The sequence below is a fragment of the Halichoerus grypus genome, chromosome 4, assembly GCF_964656455.1.
Source record: "Halichoerus grypus chromosome 4, mHalGry1.hap1.1, whole genome shotgun sequence".
Classification (NCBI taxonomy): domain Eukaryota; kingdom Metazoa; phylum Chordata; class Mammalia; order Carnivora; family Phocidae; genus Halichoerus; species Halichoerus grypus.
This window is the reverse complement of record NC_135715.1, coordinates 58469806-58487974: the sequence shown is the minus strand read 5'-3', so window position 1 is coordinate 58487974 and position 18169 is coordinate 58469806. Positions and strand designations below refer to the sequence as shown.

At 40.1% G+C, this 18169-nt stretch overlaps 1 protein-coding gene across 14 annotated transcripts in view; it reads left to right on the top strand.

Annotated features, from left to right (window-relative positions):
- CAB39L (calcium binding protein 39 like) overlaps positions 1-18169 on the top strand; it is a 110733-nt gene that overhangs the window by 84008 nt on the left and 8556 nt on the right. For all 14 annotated transcript variants that reach the window (XM_036104576.2, XM_036104586.2, XM_036104581.2 and 11 more), the window contains 3 exons: positions 3180-3239; positions 5643-5708; positions 14369-14512. In XM_036104576.2, the coding sequence (XP_035960469.1) occupies positions 3180-3239; positions 5643-5708; positions 14369-14512 (270 nt within the window). The remainder of the gene's footprint in view (positions 1-3179; positions 3240-5642; positions 5709-14368; positions 14513-18169) is intronic.

Below are 18169 nucleotides of genomic sequence, written 5' to 3'. Positions count from 1 at the left end.
ATATTTTTCCAAAATGCTGTGGTTAATACAATAGAACAGTGACCATAAATCACTGTTTCTTTTTAAGTAGATGGCTTCGAGGGGTTTTAGTTGTTTGATTGGCTTGGTTTTAGTTTGATTTTCGTTTGGTTTTGTCTTTTGTTTTTAACCTCTTAGACTAGCCTTTTGTTTTGAACTCCAAGATGGCTGTTGCCCAGTTTATTCATTAATGTTTTAACATTGTTTATATTTTTTGTCACAGTGTTGTCTACAAATTGTCCTTTCCCAAAAAGCATTCCTGACAATCAGAATTTTTTTCATCCCTCCTTCCAAGAATTGACATGATAGGAGGGGTTTGAGTTTCAACTCCTTCTGCCACCTAACTGGCTCTGTGTCCTTGAGCAGGTAGTTAACCTTGGAGTTTCGTTTTCCTCATCTGTGAGATGAAGAACATAATCCCTGCTTTGCAGAGTTGTGAAGATTAGAAATAGCATGTGTAAAGCGCTCTGCACGCTCCGCGACACAGAGTAAATCCTCCATGAATGGCAGCTGCTCTTTGGCCCATCTACTGTCACATCCCTGCCATTGAGTGTGTCTCTGTCACTCCGCCCTGGGTCTCCCAAGGTGTGCAGAAGTCACTCACTTAGCAATATCACATTTTTTTTTAGCATGATACATACACTATGCAAAACTTAGTCTTGTCAAAACAGAATTGTGGGGAGGTGCAATGAAAGAGTACACTGTTTCAAATAATTTTTAAAATTTTAAATTTTTTAAAATTTGAACTTTATTTTTCTTTGCAACTTTCTGCTTTTTCCTTTTTGGGTAGGATTTTAGCTAATTTTTTCCACTCTTATATGATCTATAATGATGCAGCAATTATATTTGTCTTTGTACTATGTGTGTATATATATGCGTGGGTGTATGTGTATATATATGGTCAATTCCTCCAGCTTTGTACATGCATCTACTACGTACAGAAATTTGAGGGTATAGCTATGAATATATACACATGAGTGTGAGTGTGTATGTGTGTGAGAGAGAGAAAGAGAGAGAGAATCATTTATTGGCTGCACCCACCATCTACACATGCTGGAGGAATTCTACCCCATCATATTTTATTTTTCTATTATTGGGTATGTAAGTTATTTCAAGTTTTTTCCCTTGGAATTTGGCAGAGGTGCTACTAACAGGACTCCCTCCCAATTCCTCTTTCTTTGGAGTAGCACTAATGTATAATGAATGGAAACCTTCCCAGGCAGCCCTCATCTGCATGGTGCTCCGTCGGCTGCCTCCATCACTGTGTGCGCAGGCCTGGGGCCATGAGAGGGCACGGTCCCCATACTCACGCCTGCTGACTGTTGTAACAGGTGGAGCCAAGGTCTGCTGCAGCCTTTAGAAAAAACTCTTTCTAACTAGGGTCAGCTCAGAAAAATCACTGATCCTGCTCAGGACATTAGGGAAGGGGGTGTCTGAAAACTACACACCGCAAAGAATACTGTGGAACTACCTTATTCTTTTTTGGGGGGGGTCCCCTGAGAGAGGAGCTAGTTTGAATTTTGACCTCAGACAGACCAGGAATGAATTCCTATAGAGGGTTTTCCCATTTTAAAATTCCAGTTCCAGAATACTGGATGTTCTACTGGGAAAAAAAAAGTACCAGTTTCCACTAATAGGCGCAGTGGTCAATCAAGATGTGATGATAAGTAATGAAATGATATCATTGTTCTTGAACTTGAAAATTAATAGCGCAAGAATGCATTCAATATTTTACTTAGTAAAATAGAAATAGGTGAGTTTTGCCATTGCTGCTGCCTTCTTGTTCTCTGTGAATTTATGTTGTGGATCTTCTGTATGCTTTTAGGAAGTTTTAATTAAATGTGTATTAAAGTATAAGAACTTATTTTGGAAAACTTTAAAATTCTTGTTATGTTTTTAATGAAATTCTACATTCTACCCAGAGTATTTAGCCTCTAAGCGTATAAAAGGGATTAGGTGAGGCTTGTTTTCTTTCAACAGTAAGGTGAATTAAGGATATAATTTAGGTGTGAGCTGAAGACAGTCAAATGTTCCTTTATGCTTTTGTTCAGTTTTCTGAGAGTCATGCCTGTAATAAGATCCGTCTACTTGTCTTTAGCTCTGAAAGGGTGCACTGTATGAGTCAGTCACTGCACACCACCACACAGTCCATTAACCTGCAAGCAGGATGAGCCTGCGATGGCTCAGTTAAGTGTCATTTTTGAGCTTCCCAGCGTTCTAGGCATCTCTGTTTTAAACTGGCACCTCTATTTTAAATGCGGTTAAGTAAAAAAACTAAAGGTTGAAATCCCTAAAAATCTTTTTTTTTTTTTAAAGATTTTATTTATTTGACAGAGAGAGACACAGTGAGAGAGAGAACACAAGCAGGGGGAGTGGGAGAGGGAGAAGCAGGCTTCCCGCTGACCAGGGAGCCCGATGCGGGGCTCCATCCCAGGATGCTGGGACCATGACCCAAGCCGAAGGCAGACGCTCAACGACTGAGCCACCCAGGCGCCCCCCCTAAAAATCTTTTAAGTTAACTTATGAGATACGGTTTTAAGCCATTAGGCATTCTTTAAAAAAAAAAAAAAGAAAAGAAAAATAGGGGTGCCTGGGTGGCTCAGTCATTAAGCATCTGCCTTCAGCTCAGGTCATGATTCCAGGGTCCTGGGATCAAGCCCCGAGTTGGGCTCCCTGCCCCGCGGGAAGCCTGCTTCTCCCTCTCCTACGCCCCCCTGCTTGTGTTCCCTCTCTCGTTGTGTCTCTCTCTGTCAAATAAATAAATAAAATCTTAAAAAAAAAAGAAAAATAGCTACTTATGACATTTCAAATAGATCATAAACTTTATTTGGATATTTATTAGGTCATAATCACAATGTAGTCATGGCTTGAAGAAATATACTGTAAACCCCATCTCTTAGGCGCTATTTGTTTCACTAGTTAAATTATTCCTATCATAAATTTAACAATGATATGAATTAAAACTTTTTGTTGTTGACATGAAACAAGCTTGTATTTCACATCTTAAACTAAGAATGGAAATAATTTTGTGGATGTAAAGAAAATATTCTTCAGAAACTTTTATGTTTCAATGAATGGACTTATAAAATTCTTAGAAAAGCCAGATTTATAAAATTTATCAGCTATAATAATTTTATTTCACTTAACTGTTCTTTTTCTAGGACTTACTAACCAGACATAAAGTGTTGGTCGCAGACTTCTTAGAACAAAATTATGACACTGTAAGTAGAAGTCCTTTTTAAGATTTTACCTCATTTCCTCTTCCCCCCACTTAGATCTGTGGACACTTGCTCCTATTTATGATTCACAACAGACACCAACCATGTCTACCATGCACCCAGTTTGTCCATTTACCTGGAAGCCAAGTCATCAGGAAACTTTGTGGAAAATTGAGGATGGCAGGAGATTAGGGCTTTCTCATTTTTCACACCTGTTTCTGTTGTTGTATCCAGAGCTCCAGAAAATGACTGGCACCTGCTTACTTTGATCCTGATTTAAGAGCATCCATATTGCCCTTAAGAGGCAGTAGGTAACCAGAGAAGGGCACTCCACCCTCACTAAAAGAAATCATTTTACTTGCTTGATAATTAGTTTTACTTACTTGTAGAAATGCCAAAATATTTGTCTTCCAAGTCCCTTCTCAAATGGTGAATCTAACCCATCCTTTTGAGATTCCACTGAACCGTGACTCTTCTAGGAAGCTTTCCCTAATCCCACCCATCCACATACATGCATGCATGCTCCCTCCCCACTCTGGCTGCCGCCATTTTCCACATTGTATTATGGTGCGTCTGTACCTTCCTGGCTGGTTCTTGAGCTCCCTGAGAGGCAGGAACCTGATCAGAAACTGTAGATGCTAGATGGAATGTTAAAGACTCATTAGATGTCCATTTATAATAAGTGAAAATAAGAGAGCTAAGATAGTTTATGACAAAACCCACGGCATCAGCTACTAATTTTTTCTGTAGAATGAGTGATGTAAATGTGTTGTGCAGGAATGCTTTGCATTCAGGAAAGAGTACACAATAATTTGTAAGATGGTAAACTCTTCTCTTTGATCCCTTATTTACCTGATTTTGTCTTTGTACCTATAGTCACGTCTTGTGTAATTTGGTAGCTTCACAGACACTGAGCCTGCTGCACTGACCTGAACACCAGCTCCGAGACCTCATGCTCCCTCAGACATTTCATACTTTCTGAGTTTCATATTTCTTTAGCAGTAAACTATGAAATGGGAGCATGTGAAACTGGTGTCCTGGGGAGTCAGGCATACCTTATACATGTATTTGAAGTTTCTGGTTACATATGATTTCACTCATGTGGAATTTAAGAAACAAACGAGCAAAGGAAAAAGAAGAGAGAGAGAGAAACCAAGAAACAAACTCTTAACTATAGAGAACACACTGATGGTTACCAGAGGGGAGGTAGGTGAGGGGGGATGGGGGCATAGGTGATGGGGATTGAGGGTGCACTTGTCATTATGAGCACCAGGTGATGTATGGAAGTGTTGAATCATTATATTATACACCTGAAACTAATATAACACGGTATGTTAACTATACTGGAATTAAAATTTTACAAAACTTACCACAAAATTTGATAAATTTCATGTCCCACAAGATCCTGTCAGAATAAACAGTAAGTCCTTCATATAATTATTATGACTTTAATGTGCGCTACCTGGTTTTGTTTTTACTTTTCACTTTCTTAATTCCTTGTCGGAAGTTATCCTCTGTGTGCACTGCTTGCCCTTATCACATCCGTGCACACACACCTCACACTTGGCCCTCTGAGGACCCAGGACTGTTTTCCTCCCCCCTTAGCCCCTGGACTCTCCTGCCTTCAGTTCTCCGTTGGGCTCGCTCCTCCCACCTCCGTCGTCTCTGAGGCGTGTCCTTGCGTGGTAGGAGGTGGACACTTAGCTTCCCCAGCGTCTGGCACTCTGTGAAACTGAAGGTCCCAGGCAATGGTTGACAGCCACAGTGGGAAACAGGAGCCCCAAACACCAGCATCCCCCAGCTTTTGGGGAGTGTGGAAGTCCTCCAGAGAGACCAGCTGGGATTAGCATGGCCATTTTGTGGCAAAAGTTGCCCCATTCCTCTACCTATCCACACTATGAACTTGACAGTTTGATTCTTCATGGGGTATCATGTGAAGCCCTAAGTGTGTTGAATCTTTTCCTAAATTATTCATGCACTAATAGCTACCAGCTACCAACTTCTCTAAAATGGCATGAAAGGTGTTATTTTGCTACTCAGTTAATAGATGAGTTAATAGATGTTCAAAAGAGTGTATTGAGAAGACTCAAATACTCCATTTTTCTACTCAATTTTTAATTTGCAGAACTAAAATAAAATGGACAAGTACATCTGTTGTATCACTTGACCTTCCTACCCCCCAGTGTCTTTATGTGTAAATGAGGATGATGAAATGGGGGAAAGCTCCCTGTGGACAGTGTGATCAGCATAGAGTTATTACGCACAGAGAGAGATGCAAAGCACAGCAGCTGGGCTGCACTGGCCTGGTGGGTTGGGGATTTACTTTTGAAGCAAGAGAGCAAGCATACCTAATGCAGAGAAACCACTGCTGGTTTTACACTCTAATATTTATTTTCTTTTCATTAGATTTTTGAAGACTATGAGAAATTGCTTCAGTCTGAGAATTATGTGACTAAGAGACAATCTTTAAAGGTAATATCAAATTACAGGGCGCCTGGGTGGCTCAGATGGTTAAGCGTCTGCCTTCAGCTCAGGTCATGATCCCGGGGTCCTGGGATCGAGCCCCGCGTTGGGCTCCCTGCTCAGCAGGGAGCCTGCTTCTCCCTCTGCCTCTACCTCTCTCTCTGTCTCTCATGAATAAATAAATGGAATCCTAAAAAAAATAAAGTAAAGGTAATATCAAATTTCTTTAAGAGTCCCAGTTGATATCATACTAGTAAATGATGGCTCTGAGTGAACAAGTACATAGAGAAAAATTAAGGTGTCCCTTTTTTTGTAACTTGGGAAATATGTTTCATGTTATGACTGTATTTTGTAGCAAAACAATGTAAGTGTCCTGCCTCAAAGACTTTCTGGAAGTAACAATATAAATAATACGTACATGATAAAGTAGAATTTAGTATATTTCAGCTCCGAAAGAAAATCAAGCTTAAGTTAATTTAAATACAACCACGGTTCTCCCCTAGGGTGTATTTTGTGGAGATGAAAAGAAATCACTCTTAGCTTGAAATTAAGATCTGAATCACTGTTTATAAGAATCAGCAAGGTCCGGGACGCCTGGGTGGCTCAGTCGGTTAAGCGGCTGCCTTCGGCCCGGGTCGTGATCCCAGGGTCCTGGGATCGAGTCCCACATCAGGCTCCTTGCTCGACAGGGAGCCTGCTTCTCCCTCTCTCTCCCTCTGCTTGTGCTTTCTCCGTCAAATAAATAAAATCTTTAAAAAAAAAAAAAAAAAAAAGAATCAGCAAGGTCCTCCTGTAGTTCTCTTCCAGTGTATCTGAAACAGGAAAACATGACCCTATTTCTCTTATACATCTCTCTGTAAACTAGACTTTGTGGGCTATTTTGCAGAGAAGGGGAGAGGAAAAGGTTATGTGACGGGGCTCACCCCCATCTGAGCACTTACCCCCAGATTTGTAACATATTTTTCTAAAGAATTTTTTCTTTTTTTGCATTTCTGGGTTCCATATTCTGAGCATTCATGTTAGTGTTCTACTGCAGGTCATTTTTAATTCCTCCACCATTTAACATGACATGTTCAAATTGTATTTCCAGCGAAGATTCTGAAATATGAAAATAGTCACTCTTTAAGAGTTAAAAGAATAATCTTTAATAATCTTTAATAAATTTGGATACTTGATCATGGACCCAAAACTGTGCTTCTCTAAAAATGCTAGTATTACACTGAAACAGACTCTGGAAAGAGGTTAAAAGATGATATCACCAGCTGGAAAAGAAAATAAAGTCAGTGCTCAATTATCTGCAAATAGTTTAATTGGACCAATTATTGGGGGTGGTGAGGAGGGTAATAGGGCATTCCATTTGGTCAACAAATATTTATGTGCTCCTATTCCTAACATTACGGTGACAGCCAAGAACAAAATGAAGTGGCACCTGAATGGACCTTACATTCTGTTGGAGGAGAACAGACAATAGATAAAGAAAAAGATAAATATATAATTTTCAGGTGATTTTAGAACAGTTAAGGAGGGCACAGGGACAGGAAGTGATGACAGGGGTGGTAGGGGTGTCTGTGTGTAACCAAGTGGCATTTGCTCTTGGAGATTATATCACCTATGAAATGCCTGTGGAAGTTCGCTCTCCCCCAGCCCAGGCAGCCCAGCAGAGTAGGGCCACATAGTCAGTGAGTAGCCTCCCCTCCTTCAGTGAAAATGTGCCTGGAGGCGCCTGGGTGGCATAGTCGGTTGAGCGTCCCACTCTTGGTTTCGGCTCAGGTCGTGATCTGGGGGTCCTGAGATCAAGCCCCACATAGGGCTCCGCACTCAGCACAGAGTCTGCTTGGGACTCTCCCTCTCCTTCTGCCCCCTTCCCCTGCCCCAGCCTCAAATAAATAAATTAATTTTCTAAAAAAGTGCCTGGAAGCAGCCATTTGGTCAAGAGGAGGTAGGACTGGTCCTATGGGAGTGGGACGTCAGTTAGAGCTGCATCTCTACCCTTCAGATCCCATTCAGATATTCCAAAGAAAGTTACTGGCAGATAATAATCGGCTGGCTTTGTCAGGCACTTTATATGATGTTTGGGCTTACTAAACATCACTTGTATTATTTTTACATGTTGGGATAGTGACATTCATAGAACAATGTGTTTGTTTCTAAATATTGAATACACTTTTAAGTGAAATGATAAACTAAGTGTATTTTGTATGACATTTTTGTCAGTTCACTTTACCTGTGATTTTGCCTTAGCCAGGACCCGCCTGCCCCTGAATTTGTGCCCTTGCTGCTCCAGCATTACCCATTGTTGCGGGGGTCAGTGTGCTATTTTCAGTCAGTCATTCAGCACTCTTTATTGAGTTTCCCCTTGTGTGGAAACCCACATGAGGTGATCCATATAGAAAATATACCTTGGGTTCACTGTTCTTACTGCTGGAGCCTGGATTGATGAGATCAAGCTTCAGACAAAGGCAGGTGACATGCTGCCGTGCTCGCCCACATCCAGAAAGCTTGTTAAAGCATTTGAAAATAAGGCCGCATCCTGTTGCCACAGCTGTGTACCTAAAGAATAGAATTCCTTATTTGTAAAGGGTTCCACAAGCACAGCCCAAAACAGGGGAGCTGGTCTGTATTATAAGAGATCATCGCCCTCGGTGGGAAGGAGAAATTGAACAGTAAACAGAGCTGACAATGCTCCGAGACACCAGTGTATAAGAAATCTCTCATACATTTTCTAAATCCTTCCTCTTTTTAGTGGGAATTCATAAGATCCTGAACCAAAGTAGCAACATTGGTATAAACTAAGGTGATTGAACTAAATTGGGATCAAGAAAGCTGAGAGTCACAGACTTTAGAATTTACCCTTGTACCGTTTTCAGCAGTGACAGGAATTGGTGATAGAAATTTTTCTGCAATCGACTGTCTCTAGGGCTTTAGGTAAAGTTATAAAGCTAACAGTTGTTCCCCTAAACGGCTCCCTTCTGGGCCTCCTTCCTGCTTTTTCCTTCTTGTTACCCTGTCATCCCTTCCTACTCATGTGCCCATTGCCCTCATTCTGTTCTCAAGATGTCGTCAACCCCACCTTGTCCTGCTCCCTAGCAGGATGCATTTACATTGGATATAGAAGCCTGTTAATTCAGCGCATGTGTGATTGGTACAGTATGTAATAGAAATTTGGTGGGGAGCATAGGGGAGTGAGAAGGTTCATTCTTCACTGCTGTCTGCTGCCACCTGGCTCTCCACTATCAAGCCCCCTTTTCACATGGCTCTGGGGCCAGACACCTCTGCACTGTTCCCAGCAGCACAGGCAAGGAGCAACCGAGTCGGGATGTGGTATTGAAACTCTCCCTTGCCTACTTGATTGTGCTTCCTCCTTATTTACAGATGCCCAAGCCCACTCAGAAGGCCTCTTTCCTGTTCTTTATTAATCCACCCAGACATACTATGTTGGCTGCTACTCTTGCCTAAAATCTTTTATAGTGGCGTGTCTCACAAATATTTTATTTGCACTATGGTAAAACTGAGCACTGGTTGGACACTGAAGAAAACCAGTAAAAGACAGATAAAGCATATCCAAGAATGCAGAAATTGTTAAAATGAGTACTAAAGATTTGCCTTTTTTGAATGCTAGATTATAGGCAGAGACATCACTAAAATAGTCTAATTTCACCGTATTCAAGGAGAGAGCTGTGTATCCTTATCTTTAATAGAAAAATGTTGTTTTGGAGAGCTCTGCTGGTGCACTGTTGGTTTTTCCTTTTGAGAATTAGGTCTGTGGTAGCAATATGTTCTGTTTTGACACAGCCATGTTTATATCTCCGAATTCTGTACTATTTTGTACATATATGTTTCATCATTTCAGAAAATACTTACAGTACAATATGTAAGAGAAATTTGGTGGGGAGCAAACTTACATACTTACAGTATTCTGTAAGTGATAAACTGTCTTAAAGCTAGGCAATTTTCTGACTCCGAAGTACTGGCTGCCATCTTTTGGTAATCATATTCTAAATTTTTCTGAACTCCTTGAGGTGCTTAGATTCCTGGTGTCAATAAAAAATAATTAACAGAGAAATTCCTTCCCCTCACATGACGGAGCTTTGGAATTTATTTCTTATCTTCTTCAGAGCCATTTAATTACTAGCAAGAAAGATTATAATTCAAAAGAAGCTTGGCAGAATTTTGGGGGTTGTTTTTGGCTCTGGTCAATTTCATTAAAACCCTAAGTTTTAAAAAAAACTCATCATTTCTACTTGCTGTGCTTGGCTTTACTCTATATTGAAGCCTATAAAATCTAATACAGAGAACTAAAAACAATTTTTTTCCATTTTATCATGTTAAATGCTTTGTATTATGATGAAGTGCAGCATTTTGTCATTGTCAGTATTAATTAAAATAGATTAACATTTAATGGCTAAAAGAGTCAGTGCTGTTGGTCAAATGATTTAACACGATTGTTTCAGAAAAGTAGTGAAATTATATTAGCAGAGGATCGAATGGATAAAATTTATATGTAGGCATCCCCCCGTAATAAAAATTAAAGTGACTTAATCTGAATTTAACTTATAAATGTCACTTCAGCAAATTCTTGAGTGTGTGTGTGTGCGTGCAAATTTTAAGGGTAAATTTTTTTAATGAAATTTGTTGAAAGACCTTTTAATATGTGTATGTGTGTACTATATGTATTTGTATATACATGATATGTATTATATAATGATTTTTATGTTTTATATAAATATATCTTTATATCAATATAGAATCTGTAGATATAGATACAGATCTATATCTGTAATGAGGCATATCTGTATCTATATATGCCCATGTATATCTTAAGTGGGTATGTCTTATATACATAGACATATATATATATCTTGTCAGCTTTACAACCAAAAGTGGTTGGGTTTTTTTGAGAGTCCGGGAGTCCTCCCGCTGACATGTAAACATGTAGGAAGATAGCACACTGTCTCCCCGTCATCGGGGAAGTTAACCTCAGTGCTTCTCTCCGAGCTGTAACCATTTGCTTGTCAGAGCCATGAGTTTTATTATCCTCTTTATTAGCTGAATAAAGGCAGTTAGCTAAAACAAGTAGTTTCCTTAGTGGCCAGGTGGGTTCAGAGTGAACTGTGAAGGGTGCATAGGGAAAGGCGCCGTCAGGTCCTCTTACAGGGAATGCATTGCCTTTCATCTTGAGAAGACACGTATGCAATGGATCGTAGCTGCATGGCTGTATAAACCCCGTGGAATTTTATCTGTCTTCCTAATATCTTTTTCACAGATTACCTATAATATTGTGCTGTGGATACACTTATTCAATAATCGAACTGCTTGCTTTCTTTTCCGCATTTTGTGGACTTTATTTCCCCAGCAGCATCCACACACATCACACAGTTAAGTTGTAAAGGGGACAAACGCAAGCAAGATTTGATACATGCCCACATGGAGTTTATGTTCTAAAAAGGCAAGTAAATCTGTACTGCGAGGCAAAGTGAGTACAGCTGGGGAGAAACAGAGCACAGAGCAGCAGGTAGAATGGTGCTTCCCCAGGGCCTGGGAGGCAGGGGGATGGAAGGTGTTGGTCAGGGGGTACACACTTTCAGTTATGAGCAGACTAAGTCCTGAGGATCCGATGTATATAGCCTGGTGACTATAGTTAACAGTACTGTGCTGAGTACTTGAAATTTGCTGAGAGTAGATCTTAAGCACTCTCATCACACACCAAACCAAAGGGTAACTGTGAGGTGATGGATGTGTTAATTAACTTGATCGCGGTGAATGTTTCATAATGTAAATATATTTCAAATCATCATGATGTGCACTTCAAATATAGGCCATTCTGTCAATTATGTCTAAATAAAGCTGGGGGAAACATTGGGAGCAAGGAGAGTGAAGCCGCAGAGGCAGAACAATGAGGAGTAAGTGGGGCTCCAAGGAAAGGAAGCAGAAGCGACTCCAGAGCACAGAAGCCTTTGAATGCCATCCTCAGGAGTTTAATTTTCTCCCCTTCATCCATGGGCATCCAGGGATTCGTTTGTTTATTCATGCAGTCTCTCAGTGGAATTAGTAGCATGAATAGGGCTGATCTTCAGGAAGGTGCATTTGGCACAAGGAGCAGGCTGGATTGAATTGGGTCTAGCCTGAAGAAGGGACCATTCTGCCCGCTGCCACCAGAGCCCAGGCAAGACATCGTGAGGGCTGGAAAGAGGATAGAGGCAGTAAAAGTGGAACGAAGAATGTTGGAGACATTTCCAAACAGAAAATTGGCAGACCTTGGATGTAGATTTGATGGGAGTGGCAAGGGAAAGAAGGAGCCAAGGAAGATTTCAACTCTTCTGAGGAGCCTGGCTGGCGTGGTGTCATTAACAAAGAGGAAAAGGAACTGGTTTCAGAGACACCAGTGTGATTGGCCAGCAAAGTGGTCCACTGGGGCCACCAGGTGGGCAGTTAGAAACGTTGGTATAGAGCTCGGGAAAGAAACTGAGACTCCAAATGTAGGTTTGGGAGACATCTTCCTAGATGTTACAGTTGAAGCCATGGGCATAGATGAGACTGGAGAGAGAAAAAAGATCAGAGATTCACATATACCACTTGGAAAATTCCTACATGTGTAGAGCAAAAGTAGAGCAAAAGGAAGGGGAGCAGTAACACAGGAGCAAAGGAACAAGCTGCAAGAGATAAGAAACCAGAAGAATGCAGTCGCCTTGAAACCAAAAGCAAAGAAGAAGTTTCCAGAAGAGTGTTCAGTTAGCTTTAGATGCTGGAGAGATTAAGGAAAATGAAGATGAACAGTTTACATGACTATTGTCCCATGTTTGAGACTAACCAGAACATCCAACAGTGGTCATCATGTCTTATGCTTAACAACCATTATTTTTGTGCACTAAACTAACTTTAAGGTATGTAGTTCTTATTTGTTAAATAGACACAAGATGCATCAAAGGCAAGGTGGTTGTTTACTGGCAGCCAGACACACACAAACACACACTCACACACTCACAGCACACGCCACTACATGCACACCTCTGGGGTTCTGTGGCTGGACCGTATTGTGATAGACAGCCAGCCCATAGTTCCGTGTGCTTTCTCCTCCCATCCAGGATTTCTGTAACCATCAGTACAATGAGGCATCCAGAAAAAGTCTGGTGAATAGGAGAATTCGAAAACTAAGTAGATTATATATAAAACTATGTGAAGGGTACATTTCAGCTGCCTGGTTGCTGAAGTTTTAGGAATTCCTACTCCTATATGACAATAAAAGTTTATGAGGTAAAGAACGGTCAACTGTGCTGCTAGTGGGCCTTCAACTATTCTCACTTTGAGTATTTTTATTTTGTTTTGAAGTGTCTTGGTCTGTTTGTGCTGCTATAACAAAAATGCCCCAGACCGGGTGGCCTAAGCAACATTTGTTTCTCATAGTTTTGGAGGCTGGGCAGTCCAAGATCAAGGTGCCAGCAGAGAGCTCTCTGGGGTTTCTTTGATAAGAGCAGCTGTCCCATTCCTGCAATCCTACCTTCCCAATGGTCCTACCTCCTAATACTTCACATTTGAGGTTAGGATTTCCACATGTAGATTTTAGGGAGGCACAGACCTGTAGTTCATAACATGGAATACTGCTGCATTTGGGGGGAGCTATTAATTTGTCACCAGAAAATGTTTTGTTTTACTCTTTTATAAAAACTTGCTGTACATATTAAACTTAATATGGATGCAGGGTCAGTGATTCTCCTCATCACCTCCTCCCCGGGCTATCTAGCTGGTTTTGTAATAAAAGTTAGGGGATGGGGAGGGTATGTGCTATGGTGAGCACTGTGAATTGTGTAAGACTGATGAATCACAGACCTGTACCTCTGAAACAAATAATACATTATGTTTGAAAAAAAAAAAGAAGAAGAAGATAGCAGGAAGGGAAAAATGAAGGGGGGGGAATCGGAGGGGGAGACGAACCATGAGAGACTATGGACTCTGAGAAACAAACTGAGGGTTCTAGAGGGGAGGGGGGTGGGGGGATGGGTTAGCCTGGTGATGGGTATTAAAGAGGGCACATACTGAATGGAGCACTGGGTGTTATACGCAAACAATGAATCATGGAACACTACATCCAAAACTAATGATGTAATGTGTGGTGATTAACGTAACATAATAAAATAAAATTAAAAAAAAAAGTTAGGGGGAAGGTAACACTCACTTGGCATAACCTATTTTCCCAGTAAGCTACTGGAGTACATTTATTCAAGGAAGGGAGGTATAACTGTAGAGTCAATTTTTTATTCTTATTCTACCATAACGCCTAAGAAACAATGCAGTACTGGGAAGCAAGATTAAAGTGAGTGATGAAAATAATAAATTCGTTTCTGGCTAGCTCTGGGTGAGAGCTACAAAGAGAGCTTTTTTAAGCTGCAGCAACGACTGGCTTTAAAAAAAAAAAAGATTCAGAAATGTATTAATCACCGACTTTAGCAAAACTGTGTGAAAAGCTTAAAATAACAATAATAACTACTCCTTTCATGCCTGTGCTAAACATAAGATGCACTTAAGGACTCTTGATTTTTTTTCACATCAGCATTCCTAACCACATTTATAGTTTGTTTTTCAGGGAGAAGTGCAATATATTTTGAATCAGATGACTCTCAGATAGATTATCTCTCTGATTTGGGTTTTTGTTTTTTTGTTTTTTGTTTTTGTAGCTCCTGGGTGAACTGATCCTGGACCGACACAACTTTGCCATTATGACAAAGTACATCAGCAAGCCAGAGAACCTCAAACTGATGATGAACCTCCTTCGGGATAAAAGTCCCAACATTCAGTTTGAAGCCTTCCATGTCTTTAAGGTAAAGTGCAACAGAAGTAATATGGGCATTTGTTTTTCACTTTCCAATGGCAAACTCCCTGCTGTTTACTCTCCTTTATACTTGAGAGAAAATGAAATAGGCAGTCTTTCCGTTTTGCATGACTTGGATGAAATTTTAGAGGTATTTTAATGAATGCCCATTTGTTTCTAATCCCTATCTCTAAATATTTTCATTTTTTTCCACTGAGAAAATAGGTGGATACTGTTTCCCAAAAGTTACTACAATAATCAGCGATAGAGCCAGAATCCAAATCCCGACTGTCGGAATTTGAATGCTTTGCTTTCTGCCTTAAGTGTTTCTTTGAGCCTTAAATGAAGCACTGAAGAAATACTGGGGTACTGCTCACTTTTATTACTTGTTAGAAATATTTCTTAAATGCATTTTGCTATAAATGGAAACTAGCTCCCCGTAACACTGGGCTCTTTCTCATATTTTTTTCTTTGATGTAAGAGTAACAAAATCACCTCCTAGTAACTTTAGACAGTATATCTTTTTAAGCAGGGTAGGAGAAATCATCTGTAATCCCTACTTCTAACCAAACTGTTGTAAAGATTTTAGTAAATTTTATTTTCCCGTGCACATATTTGAAGGTTTTTTTCTGCAGCTGTATTCACATGGTACACAAAATTGATATCTTAATTTTATCACTTAATGCTTTGCCAGAAGTGAACACTAATTCATTGTTGTTATATATGGATTTTAGAGCCAGGAATTTTATTGGCATAGTTCATCATTGGGTTTGTTTACTCTAGTTTACTTAAACACTTCTCTGTTTTTTATATTTAGGTTATTTCCATTTTTTCCTACTGTGAGGAATGCTGCTATGAGCATTTTCTATATCCAGCTAGGTTTTGTTTTTTTTTTTCCCCCATATTTAGGGTTATTTTCTTAGGATAGATATCTGGAATAGAATTAAGAGTCAGGAGAGTTCCAAGCTTTTGGGGGGTCTTTATAATGTCTGTTGAGTGACTGAGTTTATAAATCTGTAAATGGGAGAGACATGGCAGTTTATAAGGTATGTAATTGTTGCTTTGAGAGGTTAATAAAAACAAAAAAATTTAGTCCATCTTTCAGCCACCAGGTCTTTATTGTCCAAAGAGCCACTAGAGCAATTCAAATACCAAACTAATTTATAAATTCCATTCAGTGATGTTCAAAATCCCAACAGGACTTCTCCTGGAACTTGACAAGCTGATTCTAAAATTTCTGTGGTAGAACAATGGCCTAAAATTAGCTGTGGCCACAAAACATAATTGAAAGTATTTAGTTAACTACATCAAAATTTAGAACTTCTGTTCGAAAAGATCGAATAAGCAAAGTGAAAAGACAGGATAGAATGTGATACATATAACTGACAAATCATTTAGAGAAAGAATTCAATAGAAAAATGGGCAAAGGATACAAGTTGGTCATTTACAGATGAGGGAACCTGACTGGTCAATAAATAGGTGAACATGATCATCTTACTAGGTAACATTGGAAATGGCCATGAAATATCAATGAAGTATCATTTTACATTCTTCATAACAGTAAAATGTTTAAGTCTGACAAATCAAACATTGGTAAGGCTGGAGGGCAATGGAAGCTGTCTATACACTGTAAGTTGATACAACCACTTTTGAAGAGCAATTTAGTGAAATAAAGAACTGAATGTACACATATCCTTCAATCATGAAATCTCATTTCTCAGCAATTTTTTTTTTTAAGTAGGCTCCACACCCAGCATGGAGCCCAATGCAGGGCTTGAACTCGTGACCCTGAGATAAAGACCTGAGCTGAGGGGTGCCTGGGTGGTTTAGTTGTTAAGCGTCTGTCTTCAGCTCAGGTCATGATCCCAGGGTCCTGGGATCCAGCCCCGCATAGGGCTCCCTGCTCAGCGGGAGGCCTGCTTCTCCCTCTTCCACTCCCCCTGCTTGTGTTCCCTCTCTCACTGTGTCTCTCTCTGTCAAATAAATAAATAAAATCTTCAAAGAAAAAAAAAGACCTGAGCTGAGATCAAGAGTTGGACCCTTAACCGACTGAACCATCCAGGCGTGCCCTCAGTGTTTAGAGACACTCTTGTACATGTGCATAAGGAATCATGTACAAAAATGTTTATCACAACATTGTTAAGAATGGTGTAAAATGAGAAAAAAACACAAATGGGCATCAACAGGAGATGGGGAAAATAAATTGTGTTATATTCGTACAGTAGCATACAGTAATGGGTTAAAATTAATTGGGTTATATAGATCAGTGTGGGTAAATCCCAAACATTGAGTGGAATAAACAAACGTTAAAAAGATGTTATTTATTTAAAGTTTGAAAACCTGCAAAACAGCACTATATATGGATTCAGACTTACACAGTTATAATCTAATAACCTGTATGGGGATGGTAAATACCAAATTCAGGATAGCAGTCACCTCAGCGGGAGGGGTAGGGAGGATGGTGTCATGAAGAGGTGACCAACAGCCTCCAATTATATCTGTAGTGTTTTATTTTATTAAAAATCTGAAGGCAAGTATGGCAAAAGTTTTAGATTTTGGTAGAGCACATAGTGGGAATGAGTCTGATATGTTTTGTTGTACTCTGCTCTATGTCAGAATTGCTGTGGTACTGGAAGATGCCTACTCAGTAGAAATGATAGACCCTCTCAAGACCCCTCTGACCCAAGACATTGTAGAAGTCTGTGTGTCATGTCCTTCAGCTCCCATGGAATTCTAATATATCATCCTAGATGAGAACAAGCTTCATATAATTTTGTTCAAAAATGCAGTATTATGGAAGTATTCAGTGGGTGGCCAAATGGAAATAACCTACTTCTGTCCTCAGAATTTGGATCATCTAATCATTGGACAGAGTAGGTGCATTTAAAAATAGCTAACCACTTGTTTACTTGTATGTGTATGAACTTGGCCTATCCTGTACCCTAACTGTGTTTCCACCACCAAAGTATGAACTGAATTGTTCACTTGCCAAATACAATATTTTGTTATTTAGAAAAAGTAACAGTTGAGTCCTAGAGGTTTTTTTCACAGTTCTGTATTAATAATTTTTTTCCCCCAAAAAAGCACCTTCCATAAGGTGCAGAAAATGTGGAACACACTGCTAAAAATGTCTTTGCCAGATTATTTTCATTAGCTTGCTGGTAAATTCAAGGAATTGAATGAGATACCATTTCACGTTTTTTTCTGCTGTGGACAAGCAGGATGGCGTGGTGGGAAAGTGTTGGATGGAAGCCAAGAGACCTGGGTCTTCTTTCTGGCTTAGTTGCCACCAGTGAGTTTGGGCAAATCCATCTGGATCTGTTTCCTCACTTGTAAAATGCAAGAGTTACATTCAAGTCAGTAGTCTAGTTCTAAGATACTAGGTTCTGGAGATCTTTGTCTCTGTGATCCTGCCCTTCCCAGAGATGTGCCCGATATGAACGTAGGTATCAGCAATGAGCCGAGCTCCCTTTCCTCTCCCTGTTAACTTCCTTCATAACAAAGACCATGATGCCCTCCCACCAAACTGTGTCGGGAATGGGGTGGTCTGTGCCATTTGGCTCACCTCTTAGGAATGCTGGAACTCAGGCCTGGCCAGGGACAAAAATGTTCCCAAGTGGACTACTCCGCCACTCAGATCCTAGCAGTTGGCTGCTGTAGCTATTTC